General features: G+C 38.5%; 2 protein-coding genes across 2 annotated transcripts; both read left to right on the forward strand.

Annotated features, from left to right (window-relative positions):
• The first annotated feature begins 664 nt into the window (after positions 1–664).
• gtpbp8 (GTP binding protein 8) lies at positions 665–8,454 on the forward strand. The gene is made up of 8 exons (XM_080037532.1): positions 665–793; positions 1,450–1,669; positions 2,089–2,242; positions 3,786–3,884; positions 4,743–4,873; positions 5,545–5,644; positions 7,111–7,229; positions 8,264–8,454. Exons 2-8 carry the CDS (start codon positions 1,500–1,502, stop codon positions 8,352–8,354), a joined length of 864 nt encoding a protein of 287 aa, XP_079893658.1. The 5' UTR covers positions 665–793; positions 1,450–1,499; the 3' UTR covers positions 8,355–8,454.
• Positions 8,455–14,845: 6,391 nt separating this feature from the next.
• slc10a2 (solute carrier family 10 member 2) lies at positions 14,846–19,179 on the forward strand (the record flags this gene model as incomplete). The annotated part of the gene is made up of 6 exons (XM_080038403.1): positions 14,846–15,240; positions 15,897–16,015; positions 16,531–16,619; positions 16,742–16,917; positions 17,921–18,078; positions 18,992–19,179. 6 exons carry the CDS (start codon positions 14,846–14,848, stop codon positions 19,177–19,179), a joined length of 1,125 nt encoding a protein of 374 aa, XP_079894529.1.
• Between the last annotated feature and the right edge of the window lie 2,953 nt (positions 19,180–22,132).

Here is a 22,132-nt window from a genome sequence, read left to right on the forward strand (position 1 = left end):
TGAAACCATTATGTGTGTTAAACGTGTCCTGACTGAGTGTTGATGGGTGCATGCATTAGTATTATAGAGTAATGCATCCCTTATTATTTCAGCTTAGTTCATTATTATTAAATGTAGGCTATAAAAATTCACATTGTCGAGCCAAAACCTCACAAAATACGAGATGGTAAAACACTTTGATTCATAGATCACCACCAGACATAAAGTTACAGTGAGTGTGGAAGCATTAGTCATCATAAGTAGCCATCATTTAGTAAACTGAATCGATCAATCACAGCAGGGGCACATTGAGGCGAGGAAGACGCCAAAACTGACTATTTCAGGGAGAGGGACTATGTTCTGTTCCGATATGGAAACTTTGGGGAATTTAATACTTTTGTTTGTAGTTATTCTAGAAATGTTTGGGAACTCACAAAACACACACACACACACACACACACACACACACACACACACACACACACACACACACACACACACACACACACACACACATAAATAGCGGTGCTACTGACCAGTGTCTAAACATGTATTATTTATTTTATTATTATTACTCCCAGACTGACGTGTAGCCAGGGTAGGCCAACATAATTCTGTTCTCAAGTACCCGAATACTGTTATAAGGCCGGAAAATAACTCGGTAGGACTGTGTTTCAGTCGGACCCATTTGAGCGCTGCACGAAACATGGAGGGCAGTGAACAAGTTGTGCAAGAGCAGTCAGTATAACTGTCGATTTTAGCCAGAGCATGCTTTATTATTAAATTATTAAGCAATGAAAATATTGGGATTTAGGTAAGTCGTGAAATTAACCCGTATTTTGAAATGTATGTCGTTAACTTCAAACGTATTTTTGTAGTAGTTGAATGCTATGCTAATATCTTGCTAGCCTTCTCTGTCCATCTGACTGATGTGGTTATCATCAGGGATAAATCAGGTTCACAGTAAATGTCCAACTTTTATAATGGGCTACGTTGATTGTATTATGTGATTCCGTTGTAAGTGAGGTTCTATTCAGTACAGAAGTAACCTTTAAAAACGATTTAAAAAACGAAAAGGCCTACTAAAGAAACTTATAGGCTATAACTTACTCATTTATTCGACCCATTTTTCTTAGAAGATGAAATTGACACAAACAATAAAACGTGTTAATTTCAAGGCAAAATGGTATACATCCCTAAAATGATGTAGCTTTTTTTCAAGATACAGATATTACCACAATTGAAAATGTTAAACTCTGACATTCTAAATTGGCAATAACTTCAATTGTTTCCCCAATAACTTAGAAGACCCCGAACTTTTTAATTCAAATTTTATTTTAGTGTGTTTATGTTAACATTATTTTTTGTAAATGTCCTGTATTGCATTACTTGCTCTATGCATATATAGTCATTACTTTGCCCATTCTAATACAGATTTCTACTGTACTGCTGATTTGTTTCAATGTGCAGACTGAGTCCTCCTCCACGCTGCAGGCAGGTCTGAGATCAGCGGGGGGAAGATGTTGTGTCTGTGCCGCTGCCTGTGTCTTCAGCCTGGGACTGCGTTTGGAACAGTTCCCCGGCAGACTTTCCATAAACTGGCTTCACTTCACAAAGCCACTAAGCTTGCCCCGAAGAAAGTCCAAAGCTTGCTCTACCCATTCAGTGCTGTGGAAGCTTACCTAGACAAGTAAGTACATCTGTACTGTTTGACTTGAGGCTACTGTATGGAAGAGTATTAAGGCTACGGAAGCCATTGCAATGTTTTATTATTATTATACACTTTGAGAAAAAAGTCAAAATGTCAAGAATTAAGTGGAAACACAATGTTGAGAAAAAGACACAATATAATTTTTTCAGTTCCAGACTATGTTCAAGTTGGAAAGATTGTGGCAGATAGGAACATATGGTACCAATAACTCATAAGCAAAACGTTATTAAAAGAACACAAACAATGCATCTTTCCAACTTTCCCGCAGTCTGGAACCGTCGTTTTTATTCTCCACATTTCGTCTTTATTCTTGAAGTGCATAATGGTCCTAATGCTCCACTCTGTAGAACTGTCCTAAGATATTCTCTCTCTGGCATTTGTTTTAATGAAATGTTCAGGTCAATAGACAGAAGCCAGTTCCAGCTCTTCCATCCCAGTGTGGAGGACATGGTTAAAGCAGAGAAGCTCTTCTACTCTTCACCGTCTCATAAGATCGACTATGACGTCTCTGCAGAGAGGATGGACCATGTGCCTGCATTCAAACAGCCAGAGGTCAGTGGGAGGTCACACTGTAAACATCTGGGTCATGTTCAGTTCAAGAATGTAGGACTCCACCAATCAGCTTATCCAGGAAATACTCAAATTTCAAGAGTGGGTTGTTACAGAGGAAGGAAATGGCGGCAAAACCTGAATCTCAGTTCAATTCATGCACCTTTGCACCTTTTGTCAGCTTTCTGTCGAACAATGGAAACACTGGGTGTTTTCCCTGGGATTTGACAGTCATTCATGTGTGGAGTTGTATTTTTTCAGATTATTAATAAAATGTACAATCTTAACAATACAGTAACAGTAACTTTACAAAATAAAGATGCCATCGGTTCCGAATTATTCAAGTATGATGCATACACAATCATAAATATTGGAGAGATTATTGTAAATTGAGCTTTAAATAAGGTTTCAGTATTTCAGTTGGAACCATATTGACTTATTTGATGTTGTTTGACTAGGTATTGGCAGAATAACTGGCTAGTGTGGTTTAAATTACAAGAACCACAAGTCTAAAAGAGAGAGAGTGGGAGTGAAGATATTGCACATGAAGCTGTCCCTCTGTCCTCCATCTCAAACATGGGACACGCTCAGTGTGTGAAAAATGAAGTGTGATGTCTCTCTTTGCCCTCCTGCAGCCTCATACATAATGAAGCATGAGTTGACACTTGATAATGGACGAGCAAGTCTCCTAACCTTAACGGCAGCAGCAGTAGTAGTGTTGAGTGGAGGGGGCTCAGAATGGAACAGTGTGTTGATGAGACAGACAGACAGTCAGACAGCGCTGTTGGGGCTGTTTCACATGCCGGCTGGGTTAGCACTCTGGCCTGTCAGTGGATGATGTATTCGGAGCTTACTGGCAGCGTGAGCCTCCATCCATCTGTCTAGTGTGGCAGAGACGGATGAGCCCCGGCCCGTGTCCTGTGGGACTTGGCGGTCGTTGGAGATGCCGCAGTAGCAAAAAATGGTGACAGCCAATGGGAGGGGCCCTGTGAGTGACAAGTCAGTGCAGGGGCCCTGGTTAAAAAATTAAAAAAGCTATAGTGTGTTGCTTCTGCCGCCCCCATGAGGAATTCTGAGTAATTACAACAACACTGTCGGCGCATATGAGGTAAAAGCCTTTCAGTGATTGTGTATGGATTTTTATACATTCTGTTGTACGTGCTAGTTTTTTTTTTCCTAGCAGTAGAATAAATATCTGAAACATTTCTTGGGCACTTCTTGGGATTTTTTCTGAGCTCCTGCTGTGCCAGTGTTAGGGTCGAAACCAGTTTTTAAACGCTGCCATAATGAGAAATACATAGAGAGCTTTGTGGAGCTGATGGACTTAATCAACTTTCTGTCAGTTTCATACAGTGATGGCTTGAATGTAATCAACATTCATTCATATAAACAAGTTATTCACTTTAGCTTCAAGGAAAATGATTCCTGCACCAATGCATGCTAATCATTGAATCACTATCAAGAGGTCCAATCATTGACACAGTGACATAGTCAAATTGTAATTCAACACAATCTTACAGAATACATGTACATTGTGTATTCCCAGGTGTGTTTCATCGGCAGGAGCAACGTGGGGAAGTCGTCCCTCATCAAAGCCCTGTTCTCCCTGACTCCAGAGGTGGAAGTGCGAGTCTCCAAAACTCCAGTGAGTGCAAAGTCTGTCTCTGTCAGCATGTACAGTTTAAATGAGGTTTCATATATAGCTGGATTCAAAAACCTTAATACCCGAGTGGTGATGAATGACACAGAAAACAGTTAAACTGACTGAAAATAGGTTCTTAGCACAAATGTATTTCACTTATCAAGAGTTGGTATTGAAGATACCTGAAGATATTATTTGATCAGAATTCCTTTAAATGCTTAGTTTTACACAGACCACATATTGGGTTTGTTATGCACCATCATTCCTGCCGTATTTGTAATTATTTTAGCTTTCATCTCAATCCCAAAAAATGTGATTCTATTCTTTCTGACTACTTCATGAAGATGAAGTTCTTGCATGTGACAAATTGTGAAGACAACAAAAAAAAAACACTGGCATGTTTCATTAAATGATTGTAAAAGTAGTTTGTGCAGAAAAAAGAGTAAAGTAGAGCATTAGAAAATGTTTAGTGAAAATATATATTTATACTCAACCTGGGGAGTAATTCATCAGTAGACCTGGTTTCCATACCCATTTTGCTTTTACCTCTTGCTGTAAACAAAGCATTTCCTATTTTTCCTATCTTTATTAAGTATCATAACTCTTGTTAAGTATTATGTGTTCCATTCCACCATTTTTTCTTTGTAGTGTTTCATGTAATTTTGAGACTTTGGTAGAAAGATTCGATGGTAAAAATGACATGGAATATAATCAGAACAGTGCATCACACTGACTTTAGTTAAAGCTGTAGGCTTCACACACACACCGCAGTGATCAGCTGATTAGTGCATATGTCAGCAAAATTGATTGCTTTAAATCAGCAAAGGTTTGGTGAACCCATTGTCTTTCCTTTAACTTCAGGGTCACACTAAGAAGATGAACTTCTTCCGAGTGGGCAAAGCCTTCACCATTGTGGACATGCCCGGCTACGGACACAGAGCGCCCAAAGACTTTGTGGATATGGTGGAGCCGTACCTTTACACCAGGAAAAAGTGAGAAATGTCCTTTGGTTATCTGCCTTCAGTAGTGTGTATCTATCTAGACTAGAGTCACATGGTCTCTCAGCACAAACGCATAGAAAACAAACAGCCCTCACACACTCATATGATGGATGTGTGCAGGGCCAAAGCAAGACTACAAATTAGCATCAGTCTTGTTATGAATATAAAAAGCTTATGAAAGTAAACTCCCCATCATTCGAGTCAGACCATTTTACAGACAATGACAAAACTCCCTGGGGCAATTTAGGAGTTTAAATTGATTCATGATGCCAAAAACAATAAGTTTGATTTCTGAGATTATTATGCCAGACGGACAAATTAATGAGGATCTGTGACTATAAGGTTATGGAAAAAGCCAATGTTTTTTTTTTTGGTTTGAATGTTTGCCTGTTCAGCGATCAATCAATTCCATCTAGAGGCTACAAGAAAGCCGAATGGAGTACATTTGCTGCATCAGTGTGTTGAAGTTGATCTCTTGTGTTAACAATGTCACCGTACCTTACCTCTTGAAAACTGCCTTCCACACGTGTATTTCATCCAATCAGGTTGCATTTCATCTGTCATGTGTCTTAAAAACGATGACATGATCAAAAAAGAAAAAAAACGCCCAGATGTTGCATTGTATGTCAAACTTGGCCACTGTTCCTTTTGTGATCTCTCAGTCTGGTGAGAACGTTCCTGTTGGTGGATGGCAGTGTGGGTCTGACGCATGCTGACCTCATCGCCCTGGAGATGTGTGAGGAGATCAGACGGCCATATGTGGTAGGACACACACATACATGCATTGAATACGATCAAGGTGCAGTCCGCAATTCTGGAGAATACTTGTTGTCGAATACTTTTTTTTTGTTAAACTTAGTGAAAAAGAATCTGGTGTGTTAATACACAGCCCAGGCTTTGTGAACTGGTATGTTGTGATCTGCGGTAGCCATCTTTTTTTTTACATACCCTTTGTTTACATACCAGTTTACAGAGCCTGCATGTTTGATTTTTAGTTAGTTTTTTAAGATGAAAACGTACACATAATTTGTAGGATATTACCAAATTGGCATATTTTTTCGAACAACATTTTTAATGTAAGTAATCAACTGGCAACGTTTAACGATGATATATTTCAGTTAAAAGCTTTACCGTAGTCACCTGCAGTGTCTCACCTTAATGCAAATATGTGGCCAATGTTTTACTTCCATCCATGACAAACAGCAGATTGCCTACTGTTCACGCAGTAAAACTTGGGGTTTCTGTATAATGGAGGAGGTGGGAAGCTTTAACGCCAACAGCTTTTAGCCCTTTTTTTCACATTTCCCTCATCCTTCTTACCAGTCCTCCTCATTATGTCCACACCAAATGAATGCTGAACGCTCCCACTCAGCTATTTAAAAACTGCTGTCCCCCGTGAAAACGCAACCATGAATCAGCCCCACTCTCTACGCACTCTGCACTCAATTATTCATGCTCTCAGCTTATTAAACACTTTGACCATTAAGGCCGGGACAGTACAGCCTGTTAACTAAGATGGACCCTCGCACTGAAAGGCAGAGGAAGAGCGCTGCAATGAGCTTCCTACAATGCAATTTTTTTAAATTTGCAGTGATTTAAAATGGGGATTCTGACAGCTTCCAAATCGCAAACACTTAATAACAATTAAAAACGACCTAAAAAGCTGATTAAATAAAAAAAAAACGTAATTGTCTGTTGTGGCTCAAGAATAAAAACAACTTAAGACTATTTTGACCCTGTTAAAAGTGCATATTGCAGTGGGAATAAAAGTATATTTGTAAGTTTGTTACATTCAATGTACTAAAATTCTTATAATATAGAAAGAGGGGAAATAGTCAGAGCAATCTTACAAAGGAAGTCCACGTCTGTAGTTTTGAAAAATGAGCCTCAAGTCAGACCTGCACAGTGCAGTATTGTCAACAGGCCAGTAGATGTCAGAATCAATCTGTTGTGCTTTTTTATTTATTCCTATCCCAATCCGCTCCCAGAAAGTGCTCAGTGAAATATAACTGTAAGTCTGTTGGTTCATTGATGAATTTATATGAAAATGAGGATCACATTTTTTCTTTTTCCAAATGTTCTTTCATTTGCTGAAAAAGCTGTTTACATTTCGCTGTTGTTGCTGGGAGCTCTGATTTCCCTTGTTTGTCAAAAATGTGTGTAGGTCAAATCATGTGTATCGTACCTGAACAGAGAGTTGTAATGTGCCAAACATGTTTTTTTTGCAGATAGTAGTGACTAAGATGGACAAATGTGGGACAGGAACACTGCTGACAAACTTGATGAATCTACAGGATGTGGTTAGGACCCAGACCACAGCCTGCTTCCCTCAGCCATTCCTAGTCAGGTGAGAGTGAAGCAGCTATATGAACAGTTAACAAAGATGGTTGGTTGGTGATATTGCATTATGTTTGTTTCTGTCAACAAAAAAACATCAAGGATCAACAATTAATCACTACTATATGAATAACAAGTATTGTGTGTGTAACTGATATATATATATATATATATATATATATTATTTTTTTTTATTTTTTTATTTTCCCTCTGTGCCATATAACTCCCCTGTTGTCCAATAACTATTAAAACCCACCCACACCCTCAGGATATGCATTTTTTTTACACACGTATTATTATTTTTCTAAAAACTATGTTGTCCAGCTCTTTTAGTGGGATTTGTCTACATTAAGACAAATTAAGAAAATCACCAGACACTTTTTCCATGTTTAGCTATTATATTTCCGCAAAACATAATTTTCCTTTTTACAAGATAGTCTAGCATACTTCTCTTCTCTTTTCACTAAAACATTTATCATGTGTGTCCTTGAGCATTGGTGAACGTATGTTTTCTTCAACATAAAACGCATATTAACCAGATTAAAAATAAACAAATAAAATAAATACATACATACATTTTTAAAAAAATCCTAAATTTATAAATCATACCCAGGTCCAATTTGGACTTTAAGTGAGGAAGTGTGTCAATTAAACAAAGTCAGATCCCTATAGGGAAGCAACAAGACATATATTCTTATTGAGAGCGACCTCCTGTAACAAAAAAAATGATGGACTTCATCAACAGTTCTCTTCAAAGTACTCACCATTCAAAATGTTATTTGTTTTGCTGTTACAGTAAAATAACATTTCTAAACAGTTTCTCTAGTCCACAATAGAGGTAAATTAATAATTAAAATAATACAATTTATTTTTTATAGCAACCTTGCTTTCAAGAAATGCAGCCAACATTTTCAGGATGCTGTTTCTCTTGTCTCTTTATTTTCTAATTCATACATTAAATATATGACTTAATTAAATACTTGAGAATAAAAAGAGTAAATACATGTTGCACTTTGTTCATGTCTCTCTCTCTCTTGTCAACAGCTCCCTCCAGTTTTGGGGGATCTACCTGCTGAGGTGCTTCATTGCCCACGTCACAGGGAGCATCAAGATAACGGACACGTCCCAAAGCTGAGCAGAGGCCAGCTCAGTCACCACACAGGGTACACACTGTACAGTACATCTAGACAAGAGGCTGCACAGGCTTTTATTTTCTAATAAAATGTTAAACACTCCTTGTTGGTTTTGCTGGTTGTACTTTTACTTTGTGGTCACACATTACATAACTGTCTGACAAGTTGCACACGTGTATACTACATGTCATAGGACACCTGAAGTTGACTCTCATATTTGAGTATACAGCATTTCATTCCAGAATCATGAGCACTTGTGTGCTGCAGATTTCGATCCACAACCTGTCTGTAAAAATGCTGGTGTTAATACACAGCTATTAGGCCTAGACTCTGTTAACTGGTATATAAACAAAGGATATGTAAACAAAAGGGGCCCACCGTAGCTATAGCGACAAGCTCGTTGACAGAGCCTAGTCAGTGTCATACTTTGAGTTAGAAACCTTAAAGGCTTACTGATGTATTGCTTGGATGACTAATTAAGTTTGGGCTCACATGATAAGTCATTGAATAGATGACACATCAGTCCTTCTGATTCCATGTTTTTCACTCCACAGTTAACAGCCATGTTTAAACGTTGTGTTCATAGCTCATGTGCGGCATATGGTGAGCTTCCATCACTGTTAACGTGCTAGGGAGAGGGACTATGTTGTTGAGTACTGTGGCTGTAATGACAGTGGGACCAGGAAAGGTTGAAGGTAAGAGCAAGGACAACACCCAGCTGTAAAATTGTAGGTCTACATGTCATATAATCCAGGGGTTTCCGAGTTTATTCTTGCCAGAGACATCCATATAGCATTAGCCTCAGAAACACAACACAGCTAGCAACTTTGGTTTGGTCTTGGCAGCAGTCTAGCATAATTCCTACACTCCTTCCTAAATAAAAACTCTGGTAGGTCGTGGGTTATAAAGGATTATTAAATGTATTCCATCCGTGTTCCTAAGAATGTTCTTAATAGGTCATTGTTCAATGATGCGTCATCTCACCTTAACACACCTGATTCTAATGAACTCATAATAAAATCCATGACAAGCTTCAGATGCTTGATAACAAGTTAATAATTAGAATAAGAACCGAGTGGAACTACCCAATGATCAATCAATAATGTCTTGCTGTACTCTGGGCACTAGAGAAGTTGAGATACTACTGTAAGGGCAGACATTTTCACATGGTGACATACCATTCTTCTGTTGTCTGGGTTTTTAAAACCCCAAAACCAAGCACTCGACTGATCCGTTGGGCTCTTCTCTTTTTATGTGGAATACCATAAAGGAAAATATAATATTTTTTATTCACCTTTATAACCAACCTAATTTAGCACTACCTCAACCTGGGCATAAGCCACACCTCCAGATTCCCCTAATTCAGCAGACTGGCCATTTTGGAAGGCAGGGCTTAAGTAGGCTTTACAACAGAGTGGTTCAGACAGAGGCTCAAAAGAGGAGATGTATCAATGGCACTGGGATAAATATCAAGGTTTTTTGGACATTGTGATTTGAAAAATAAAAGTGAACAGAAGTTTAGAGAACAACGTGAAAAAAGTTTTCTAATGTAACTATTTCGGTTAGTTGTATGCAGACAGGCCTTTGCAGAGTAATGATGAGCAGCAAGCTGTTCTGGGTGAAAGTTCATAAAGTGTGTTTAGCAAATGCATTTTTAGAGGTATTTTACAACAGTTATGACGACTTATGACGATTATGGGAAATATGCAGTCTGCCAAGGACAACAAATATAGATAGTTAAAAATTCATCACGGGTCAGTGGCCCAGTAGTCGTAAACTTTTTTTTTAATATAAGTTAAGTAGCAGGGGTCAAGGTCACATGCTTAAAATCTCATTGTAGCATCTTCCATTTTTTATTCTCTCCCAGTCCTCTCGTTAGCCAGTTGGACAGTTTCCCAAAAGTTTCCCTTATCTTCATTCCCTTTGTTTAAAGTGAAGCGGGAACACAGTGTGAAATGTGGAGCCATCAGATTAGATTGCTATCTGCAATCAGATCATCTAAGATAATGGCCAGGACGTGACATAAGTCTCACACATTCTATCACACGCTAGGGGCAAAGAGATACTTAAAATGTTCTGTGGCCTGGATCAAGGACAGTCAGATCAGGAGAGAAGACAATAAACTCTGATTTGAAAGATTAAGACTGATAAGACTTTGTCTGAAGCGCTACCATAAGTATTGACTTCCTCATGTTACAGTATGATTTACACACACAGTAAGAATGATACTCTGCACACACCTTCAATTCTGAATCACTGCATGAAGCTTTTTAATGATCTAGCTTGTGTTTCTTTTAAAAAACCAAAACATTTATGAAGAATGTATAGGGAGATATTACTAAATACAAATTTTAAAGTTTATGAAGCCTGGGGGAAAAGGGTGATTGGGCATTATTTCTGTGAGCACCCCGGCAGAAATCTCTGCCTGCTCATATCAGACATACTGAATCCATAACTTTTTTTTATCCATGAAAGTGTTTGGAGAAGTTTGACATGTTGTTTTACTTATTCTGTATTTATCCCTATTTTTTTGTGGATCTTATTCATTATTTTCTACTGTTTCTGTTTGTAGATCTTGGCTGCCTATTTTCTTATTGGAAACGGGTTTGGTTTTTACTCGCCTGTAGTGTTCCGGTCGATTTTAAAAAGTTTTCTCTCTGAAAAATGTAGTTAATCTGATAGTCATGAGGTTCCAAGACTTTTGAACACTCAACATTCATTTTTAGCTGTTTGATTAAACCTTTTGTGTTTTATTAAACTTTTGTACATCCATGGGGTTCGCTGTCAAAAATGGTCAGACAAAACCTGCAATGCTCCAAAGAACATGAGTTGAGTAAAGGATCTAACACAACATAAGGTGGAAATATATTGTATTTGTAATTATTTGAGACTTAAATTATGCTATAACGGCTGGCCATTTTTCATTTGGGAAATAAATGAATGTAAATGTAGTGGTTCTGTCTGTGCAGGATGTTAGTTACGAGTGCACAGGAAACCTGTATTGCTCTATCCAATATTTACATTCATGGTGTATTCTTATTATTCCTCTAAATGGACTCTGTGGATCTTTGAATGAAGGGGGTTCTGCGTTAAATGTACTTAAGGTCACTGTACTGTTTCTTTGCCATCAGGGTCTCCGACGCCCAGGTCTTTGGCTTAAAGTTGTATAGTTGAATAGTGTGCATGCCTGCAGCAGATGTTGTGTTGTCATGCTGCCAGTCTGCCAAGTGCAACTGCTGACTGGTGGAAGTGGATCTTGGTGAAGAGGTGGTGGTTTATTAAATGAGTGGCCTGTTGGCAGACCTGCTCAGATCTGTTCAACAGGTGGTAGGGATTAGCTATTTCATAGCATAGCTGTTGTTGTAGCAATTTGCATTCATGCTTGGCTTTGATGATGGTCTTAGCTTCTTTAAAGGTTGTTGTTGAGTGTCTGCAGACTAATCGGCCCATACATTGAACAAACCGTGTGCAAAGGGATACCAAGGCTGAATAGAAGTTGTTGACTTGCATTTCTCTACCGGTCAAAAGCGACTGCAGTACAGACTTGATACCAATGCCATGTATGTGGGTCACATGTGTCTGGAGTGGTTCAGCATCAGGAGAACCTTTCTTCCTATCTGATGCCGATGTTTTGCTCCACCATGATCAGAATTGGTTCTGTGGTGTATAGTGTATTAAATATCTATAACATATAAAGTGCAAGAGTGGTTTCAAAAGGTATGTAAAACAACAAAAATAATGGACTGTAAATGGAATATAACTGCTGTGAGACTTTGAGCCTCCCTGTTTTCAACATGTCAATGTAGTTAGTTAGCATGTTCAGTAGTGAAAAAGTAACAGAAACGTGCTCTTGTTTTGTTGCACATTTGTGGAAAGTCATTTGAAAGGTCCAATCTTCCTAAACAAATTAGGGTAGTAGCTTTGTCTTTTTTTAAGCAATGTAAATGATTATATTCCATGATGTCTCCCATATGTTTTTGTGCTTTAATGTTTTTATATTCTGTGTTTTGTATTTAGTATGATTATTTGTTTGTTGTGTGACGTTGTGTTTCTACTACTGAATGCAGAACAAATTGCCCCTCGGGGACAATAAAGATTTATCAAATCAAATCAAATCAAATCAATCCAAAATGAACTTGTGGCCTAGGGTCATACTGTATCGTTTGTTGTCCTCTCTGCAATTTCTCCAGAATAGGCCTTTTTCTGAAGTCTAACCAAACATTGTTGAGTGAGGAAGTATGATTCACTGAGTATACCAAGATGGGTCTTTAGGTAAGAAGCTTCATGTTTGATACATTTTAGCAAGGTCATTAAAGGTGAAGTAAGCAATGTAATAATAATATAAGTGTTAAATCGCTCTTTATTCATACAGTGATGACTTATATAGTGTGCACGTTTCATAACACAGATCTCTGTCACTCGCTCTGCATGTAATCGGCAAATAAACTTTTTGGGGATCCCACTACTGCTAACCAATCAGAAGAGAGAACGCTACAAACCGGCACCCGTCTCACTGCCGGTGAACATGCAGAGCGACAGATGGGTGAATGTGTATGTGCCTACAATGGCGGAGCAGGTAAAAATCCTTCCCAATGTCTGTTTTGATGGTTTATATCATGTTTTGTCACACTTATGGATCTGCGATAATGCTAGACAACTCGCTGCTTGAAGACCGCAGTGCATTAATGTGGTGACGTGGTGATGAGGGAGGGGACTGCTATCTGCAGTAACTGACAGGAAGTTAGCTAAAAGAACCATTCCGCTTACTGAACCTTTAATATTCAGTAAGCAGCTGTTCACACTTCTTTAGATTACTGAGCGAGAAGTATAAAAAAGCAACTCACTCTTGTTGACTTGTTGTGGACTGGTTGTCTTTCAACTTTACAGTTAAGTGTAACCCATCACGGACAGACACAGATAGTCTTCAATAGTATTACTATACAGTTGTTCGTAGCTTTTTTGTTGGACAGTAGAAATGTGTAAAGTAACGGTAAAATAGAATAAACAGGAACGTTACAGAATTAAGGTTAAGGTCCGTTCCATGTCAAGCTTGATCTGGTAGTTATTTGTAACCCTTGTACATTCCCTGGCATTGGGAAAACTTTACTACATCAAAGACAAAGGGAATAAGTGTCCGCTGCAGAATAGTACGATAGACCTGAATAAAGACATTTCCTTATCATACTTGTTGTCGTCACACTTACAACAAGTGCTTATAAAAAGAGATTCATTGCCACTTAAACTTTTATATGTTTTAGTATTTTACAACATTGAATAAGAGTTGATATAATTAAGATTTTGCCGTATGGGGAACTAAAAAAAAATTATATAAAAATGTCAGTTTCCAAGCAAGGGATCGAAATTAAATGCAAATATAAAATACAAAATAATAAAGTATGCATAAGTGTTCACACATTTCAAGTTAATATTAAGCAGATGCACCTTTCTTTGAAATGACAGTTGTAAGGCAAAATGGATATTCCAATTTGCATTTGGACGTTCTAGCTTTTACTTTACATTCTCCACAAAACAGATTTGGCCACAGAATGGGTTGAATTGCAGTCTGGACTCTGATATTGTTTCCCAGTATCACTCATTATTTATTAAAATATGTTTGTACCCACAAATGCTGGTGCAACTGGCAAATCAAATACGCAAAAGTTTCGTTATGCAGCGTTTTTCATCCCAGCCACTGAACCCTGTGTGCAAATGTACAGCTGCGTCCTGATTGACCTGTCCTTCCAATAGTGGCTACCATGCTTTAACCACGTTTTGGAATGTTCCTTTCCCATAGTTTTTACAAGGAAAATAACTAACCAGCTCTTGTTACACAATGCAAGCCAACAATCTTTTATTTTACAATTCATATTAAAATTAGTTGCATATCCTTAGCTTTGCTTTAACTTTTTCTGTTAAACAGTGTCATAAAACCCTCATTACACGCACTGTGTGATTGCATGTAACATAAAGGCAGGGCCTTATTTACAGGCACTGTTCAAAAGAATACCTTGCCCATGAGGGTGTGCCCTGTACAGGAATCCCCGCACACACACAAACACACAGCCTTGATGGCATTGTATGGGCATGATGTTGAATACGTAGCATAGCAGTCCAATAAACTTTTAATAGGCAATGGGGTGATAAAAGTTGCCGTTATGGTGCAATCACAATTCTCATTTCAGAATGATTCTCTTTTTATGTGCATTTTCGTCTGAACACTGACCTCATAAAACATAACATATTGGTTAATTTTTTATTTATTTTCTACCTGATTTTATCCTCCCAATGTTAATTGGTGGCAGTGGGTTAGGCATAAAGAGCAGTGAGCTGGACTAAATCTTCCCACAGTTGCCAACCTCCTCTTCGACGTCAGAGAAGGAGGAACCGGAGTAGTTCTGTGAAATCTAAGAATCTCCAAGGAAACTCTCCCACAGCCTTCTCTCACATTGGGAGCCACTGATCGTCCTCTTCTGATCCCATTACCTCGTCCACAATGTCCCTACTCAAGATGACAACTGTGGAACCCACCTGTGACTCTCTTGCAACAATTTGTTCAGGCACAAACTGCCTTGCTCCTACTACTGACTTCAATGCAACACTGAGCCTGGTGTTGAGCACGGTGCTTACCGTAATGCTTGCCATGGTCATGTTCTCCATGGGTTGTACTGTGGATGCCACAAAGCTGTGGGGCCACATCAAGAGGCCCTGGGGCATCGTCATCGGCTTCCTCTGCCAGTTTGGCATCATGCCGTTCACTGCCTTCGCCTTGTCGCTGGCCTTTGGTGTGCTGCCCGTACAGGCTGTAGTCATCATCATTATGGGATGCTGTCCCGGAGGCTCCGGCTCTAACATCATCTGCTACTGGCTGGATGGAGACATGGACCTGAGGTAAGAAATATGCTGGGGTCACTTGAAAGTCGGCAGGCTCATTGGATCATCCAATGTTATTTAATAATGTGCTGTTTGGATCACTGGATGTTGTCGACTTGAAAAACCTGTCAACTTGACACACTAGATGGTTTTAACCCTGTCCTATATATTGTTTAATGGAGCAGCATAAGGTAGCCAACCAATGTAATGTGTTTTTTTACTTTGAATTTTTTTTTTCATTGATATACATTTTTGCACTACAAAAACTAATGAATACATTTGTTTATTTTTGTATTAGGACACACATACAGCTTAACAGTCAATGTGTCCTGAAGAAACTGATAGGAAAGCATATAAGTCCCATTTAGGCTGCTCTGGTGAAACATTTGTTAAATAGCTCCATATAGGACCCAAATTTGGAGGCAAAAGGAGGCCATGGAATCATTCCCAGGGCCCTCATGGGCCCCTTTGTGTGTCCCTTGTAAAGGAGTGTACATTAAATCATTCAGTATGGGCTTACTTGGCGGAAAACCCCAGCTGATTAGGACAACGACACAGCATAGGTGCACTTTCACCATCGCAGATCCTTATTCGTTGGACACTTGCTAGAAAAATAACATGTTATTAAAGAAACGTGTTTAACCGTTACACTGTCCACATCCTCCTCTCCCCAGTATCAGTATGACAGCCTGTTCCTCTATCCTGGCCTTGGGGATGATGCCTCTCTGTCTGCTCATTTACACCTCAGTCTGGACTTCCGCAAGCACCATCCAGATCCCGTATCAGAGCATCGGTAAGTGGGAAACCAATGGTTGATTTCTATCCTATAAGGTCAAACAGTATCTGCAAGAACTGTTGACAGACCCAATGGTTTAGCCTAGTCCTGGGGCCGTATTACAAAAACTTTCTAACTTGCAAATCCTATATTAACTCTTTAATAACCATTGTAATTAGAGTTAGGACCTGATTAAGAAAAAAAGAGCCATCACAGTTTATAAGTCAATGTTCCTATACTAATTCAAGATAGTATAAGTGTATAACAGAAGCATCCTAAGTTCCCCAAATCTTTAAGATCTCCTCAGTTAAGGAACACTGGTCGGCCACCCTCACTCTTGCCTTGAATAACGATACTAATTAGCCTAACTGTGTTGTACTAAAAAGATCCATGGCTGCGATTCTTTTGTTGTTACAAAATTAAGTTAACCAAAACAGGCGTCATTTATTCATGTAGGACTATTTATTGTAATGATGATCCTTATGTAGTGTTGTTACAGAAGCACTTAAACTATGACATCTGTGTATCCGCAGGTATCACTCTACTGGCCCTTCTTATCCCAATTGCTGTGGGAATGTATGTTAAAACCAAGTGGCCTGTTTTTGCAAAAAAGATCCTCAAGGTAAGAATATGCTGCACGTTAACACAACTTTTTGGTCAATCTGATGTATGATTAAGGATTTCCTGTGACATTGGCATTTAGCAAAGCTTCATCTAGCTTCCTTGTCTGTGTGCTGTCCACAGGTAGGCTCCATCACAGGCTTTGCTCTCATTATCATCATAGCTGTGGTTGGTGGTATTCTCTACCAGTCCTCCTGGAACATTGCTCCCTCCCTGTGGATTATTGGAACTATCTACCCCTTCATTGGTTTTGGCCTGGGCTTCCTCCTGGCCCGCTTTGTAGGTCAACCCTGGCACAGGTAAGGCAACAGCAATGCAGTCATTGTTTGCATGTAAAAAATCTCTAACATTAAAGTTCACCTTTTGTTCAAAATGCACTTTTTCATGGTTTTTCAACATTAAAATGGGTCCACTGTTTTACTAGACTCCCAAAGTATGAGAAAAAACAACCCTCTCTCTTTCTCCAAATCCAAAACCTGCCTTTAAAAAAATCCAGTTATATTTATCTCCCCTCATAAGTTGGAAGCCATTGCCAACATAACTTAGCTTTTTCTCCACCTGTGATAAGCGCACTTCCAGATACCCCTGAATCAAACTGGCAGTTAGGGCAGACTCACACTTGGACAAGTTGATCTGTGCCATGCTTTAGCGTGATTATCCCCCCCTCCCTTATCCCCCGCTGGTCTGCACCCACATTGCTTCAAACAATCCTACCCTAGGCACGATTACTTCTTGTCATACATCACCACGCGCAGGTTTGGGATTTGGAGCATATTTGTATCCGATTGTTTATGAACCAAGGAAGTTTACCATGCTTGAGTACGGAACTGAGCACTCACACTGGTCTCAACTAGACTTGAGGGGGCAAATGTACTCGGGCACACAGTACAGATGACCTAGTCACTAGTATGAGTGTGCTCTTACATCAGGGCCAATCAAAATGGGCTTTTTGGCTTAAAGAGACATGGCTCTAAAACTGAACGTTTCAGACAGATGCTATAAAGAGGAGATGCAGCAATGGCACTGTGAAATATATAAAGGGTATTTTGTACACTACACCATGAAAACAGTTTCTAGTAGAAACCTAAATTCAAATTTTTAACCTAAAAAATTAGCATAACATGGGACCTTTAAGCCTTGTTTTTTTTGTTGTATTGTTGTTCAATTCATTTTGATACTGCTACTGTATATGTATCATTTTGCATGTATTATTAAAGCCTCATCACTACAGCAATATACTGTACAATATGATAATGCATTTACTTACTTATGAAGATGTTCATCCTTCTCTGCTTTGTTCAGATGTCGAACCATTGCATTGGAGACGGGTTTCCAGAACTCCCAGCTGTGTAGCACCATAGTCCAGCTGTCCTTCAGCCCCGCCGAGCTGGAGGTCATGTTTGCATTCCCCCTCATCTACAGCATCTTCCAGCTAGTGGTGGCCGTCCTGTCTGTTGGAGGTGAGAGTTACGCATGGCATTTTGTCCCAAGTGTTTTGAAGTTTTCAAGCAATAGCTGCAGGTTAAAGGGATTAAGGTATGTGCTCCAGCAACACATTAAAGGTGGAGTCAGTGATTCTTGTTATCAAAATTCGCCTTTAGTCAAAATCAGTGAATATCTCCTCGCGATCCGCCAACTCTTCATACTGCGTTAATACACAGCCTAGACTCTGTAAACTGGTATGTAAATAAAGGGTATGTACTGTAAACAAAGGGACCCACCGTAGCAACATGCCTGTTTACAGAGCCTAGGCTGTGTATTAACACTGTATTTGTTTACAGCGAATACACAGTACAGACAAGTAGAGGAAAGTAAGGAAATATTCACTGATTTTGAATAGAAAATATATTTAGGTACAAACGTTGTCTGTTTGTGTCTGTATATTTTTCCTATACAACCATCTTAAACGCTTTTTTCAATACTGTGAACCAAATATCTCAACTTCAAAAGCTCATACATCAATGAAACTTTCCATAATCATTGTTAGCCCTATTCTCAAGGTTATTGCTGAAGGATTTGTTCATATTTTGTTAACTGTCTGATTCATGATACATTTTCTTCTGCAAAACACGCAAAAAATGCATCAAGACAAGGGCTTTAATAATAATTTATAATTACACATTTTATAATTAAATGTATAAATTAAAAAAATTTCCAAAAGACACTAATATGCTGTAAAAAGGAAATAAAGATTTGAACACTGGCACTTGGTTTTCCCAAACAAAAGCCAATAGAACGAAACAAACCTATAGTGATGCCCATGGAAAATGCCTTCTCCCATGAAGCAATTCATTTAGATGCTGTTTTAAAAGATACATATCAAGATAACTGATTAGTAGTTCCTCATACCATGTTTTTTGTGTCCCTCTGCAGGCTACCGGATGTATAAAAAGTTTGCCTGTGGTTCAGCTAAGGAAGACAGCGAGGCTCCGGCCCTGGAATCTAGTGAGGATGAACCAGAACCAAAAGAGAAGGTCTTTGGTGTGGATAACAGCGCCTTCACCGTGGAGGAGATCGCCTTCAGCCAAGAGAAGTCTAAGGACAGGAACACACAGCTGTGAGATTCTGCAAAATCCCAGACTTTGGACTAGCTATATGAACAACCAGGGCCACCACACTACTGATGATAGCAGGGCAGGCTGACTCAACTGTGAAAGCACACTGCGCTCTACAGCCCAGAGGTGTGCACTACAGTTCCTGTTCTTGTCAACTTTTTGCAAACCAAAAACTGCAATAACATGGGTGCCCTAACACCTTCCCAGTGGGGCCAGTGACTAACACACTATACAGTTATATTATGATATGAGGCCCTCCCTCTCTTAATTTATTCATGTATAATTATTGAAAACAACTTTAGTCTGCATTCTGTCAGACAGTCTGTTGTGCCCATGTTTCTCGATCAATGCATTTACATGTATCCTTTTTAAATGTATTACGAATGGTTCAAACTGAATATGTAATGCTGTTGGATTAACCATACTGTATACACAGAGTGATAAACAACTGAATACACATAGTATGAATTGTGCCTCACCCTTTGAGGAGAACTGTGTGCATATCTGACAGTTGTCAAACCCACTGAAAGAATAATGCTCCTATGGTAGAAATGTTTTATATATTTTTCTATCCTTACCTTTAATTCTGGAGTAGCAGATAAAATCAGTGGTTATTACAGACCAGCTTTGCCAAAAGGTGCAATTATGCAATGTTCTGTTTTGTGTTCTTGGCGCAGTCAGTACCTCTTAGTTATTCTATACCTCATTAATGATAGTAGATAAATATATGGAATGGTCTTTAAAAAGAGGACAGGGCTCATCACGTTTTAACACTAATGAAATGTATTTGTTTTGCATTTTGAAGGCTTCAGCTAGTGGTGCTACATGTCTGTCTAAACTGAAGAAACAGGGATGTACAGCAAATCATCCCAGTATATTTATGATACATATTAACACTTTGAAAGTAATTTATTTTTCCTCTGTATTGTGCAAATGTGACAAGGCATCATTTAAAAAAAATAAAGTATATAAAGTAAAATATTTGTCAATAAGTCATTGATGTTCTATTGATTTACTTTTAGTCTGATTTACTTTCTGATGAAAGCTTGCATTTTCTTGAGTATTTATTGACACAAAATATAGTTCACAAAAAGTTATGTGTTTTTCTATGCATCACTATGTGCCTTCTGAAATTATCTATTTTTATGGAAAAACTACCAACTTGAGTTGTCTATGTGGTGGAAATAATTATTATTATTTGAATATAAATTTGAGTATGCAACTCAATAAACGTAAGGATATTTCTAAACTATTGTCTTTGTTGTACTTGCATGCCTTATTTGATAAAACAGTTTTACTAATGAGAATATTAGGATGTTTGAATATACAAGAATAGTGGAATTAGGCCTACTCAAATGACGATAACACTTGTGCCCTTATCAGTCCCCCTTTGTTTAATCTTTATCGGTATCAAAGTATGTGTACATAAACACATACATGGATTTGGAGAGAGACAATCTTAATAATCATTAAGTTCACAGAAAACCACTGTACATGAAAGTCTAACATGAAAACGGCATTTAACCATTGATACAAACTTTACCTCAAAAACTAGCTGTCTTAATAGTATAATTTGAAGTCAAAAATATATTTTAGACACATTAAAGCAAGGCACCAGATGCACGATACATGTAGCGATAGAAAGCTTTTTTGGTTAACTTTTTGACAATGCACGCAAAGGCTATAAAGATAAAAAAACTCATACTATTTTAAGGTTTTCAAGATCAAATAGAACATATTTTACTGACTTTTTTTTATAATAACTTATAGTGAATATTTTAGTTCCAAATAAAGTTTAGCTGAGTCAGGTTCTTGGCCTTTGAAGACCACACACCCCTTGTGGCTGGGCACTAGAAGGATTTCCCATTTTCTGCCCCTTATGAAACCAATGGTTCATGTATATTGTAGTAAAATGATAACATTTAAAGACCTCGTGTTACTATGTGTACAAGGTCAGAACCATATTGCGTTCCAATCATAAAATAATCCCATTTAAATGTTACGATTGTTCAAAGTCCAATCGGTAAAAGCAAAAGCGCATCCAGTCACAAAGCGACAAACGATAAAAACTGTCATGCAGTGGTGGAAAATAACAAAGTCCACGTACGTTATTACTGTACTAAAGTACATTTTGCAAAACTTTACTTAAATATTCTTAGGTAAAAATCTCAATTACAAACTCCCAACTTTAAAAATCAGATCAAATAGCACATATAGGGGAGGATGGGGGAATGTGAGGCATCGGGTAATGTGAGACACCCCCTGTATGTAGGACACAGAACACATTTTTGGTCATGTGAGATATATGTTTTCAAGCCCCTCTCATTTCACCTTGGCCATGAAAGAGAGGACCTCATGGTGATGTTGTAAGCATGATGTTTTTTCACAAAAATGTCTTTTTTGCATGTAAAAGTACATTTTCTTGCTGTAAACTTAATCGATTGTTGTGCCTAATCAAATTGATTCAGGTAGAAAAACTTTTATCACACATGTTGATGAACTACCAACATATGAAACCATGTGATGATGATAACTGAATATTAGCCTGAATTGCTGAGAGAGGTAGTTTTTTCTCATATTGTGGCAGTGGGGTAAAGTGATACAAATGCTATGGGGTAAAGTGAGACAGTGTCTGTGCCCTCTTTTAATGAATCCATTATATTTGAGGTAGCAAGGAGACTAGTTTGAAAAGACAAGAGACAATGTGGGCTGGAGGTGGGGGTTGATGGTTGAAGGGGTGTCAGCAAGGGCATGGTTTGGCATGTGTGTATGTGGGGGACAGGAGAGTGACCTTTAACATCAATAGACACTAAGAAATATGTCTCTATTCAATGAATGATCCCAATAAAACAAACGCAGAAAAAAAGACTAAAAATATGGAAAATTACAGCTGGGTGTAGTCCTGTTCTGAGTCCCAGATTGTTCTGGTTCTGTTTGTCCTTTGCTCTGACCCGCAGAC

Source organism: Ammodytes marinus, assembly GCF_949987685.1.
Source record: "Ammodytes marinus genome assembly, chromosome: 12".
In the NCBI taxonomy this organism is placed as follows: domain Eukaryota; kingdom Metazoa; phylum Chordata; class Actinopteri; order Uranoscopiformes; family Ammodytidae; genus Ammodytes; species Ammodytes marinus.

Excerpts from the sequence above, each read along its gene's own strand:
- gtpbp8 (XM_080037532.1), top strand. The coding sequence starts at position 1,500 with ATGTTGTGTCTGTGCCGCTGCCTGTGTCTTCAGCCTGGGACTGCGTTT. Across the intron at positions 5,645-7,110 it reads AGATCAGACGGCCATATGTG|ATAGTAGTGACTAAGATGGA; the intron begins GTAGGACACACA and ends TTTTTTTTGCAG. Across the intron at positions 7,230-8,263 it reads CCTCAGCCATTCCTAGTCAG|CTCCCTCCAGTTTTGGGGGA; the intron begins GTGAGAGTGAAG and ends TCTTGTCAACAG.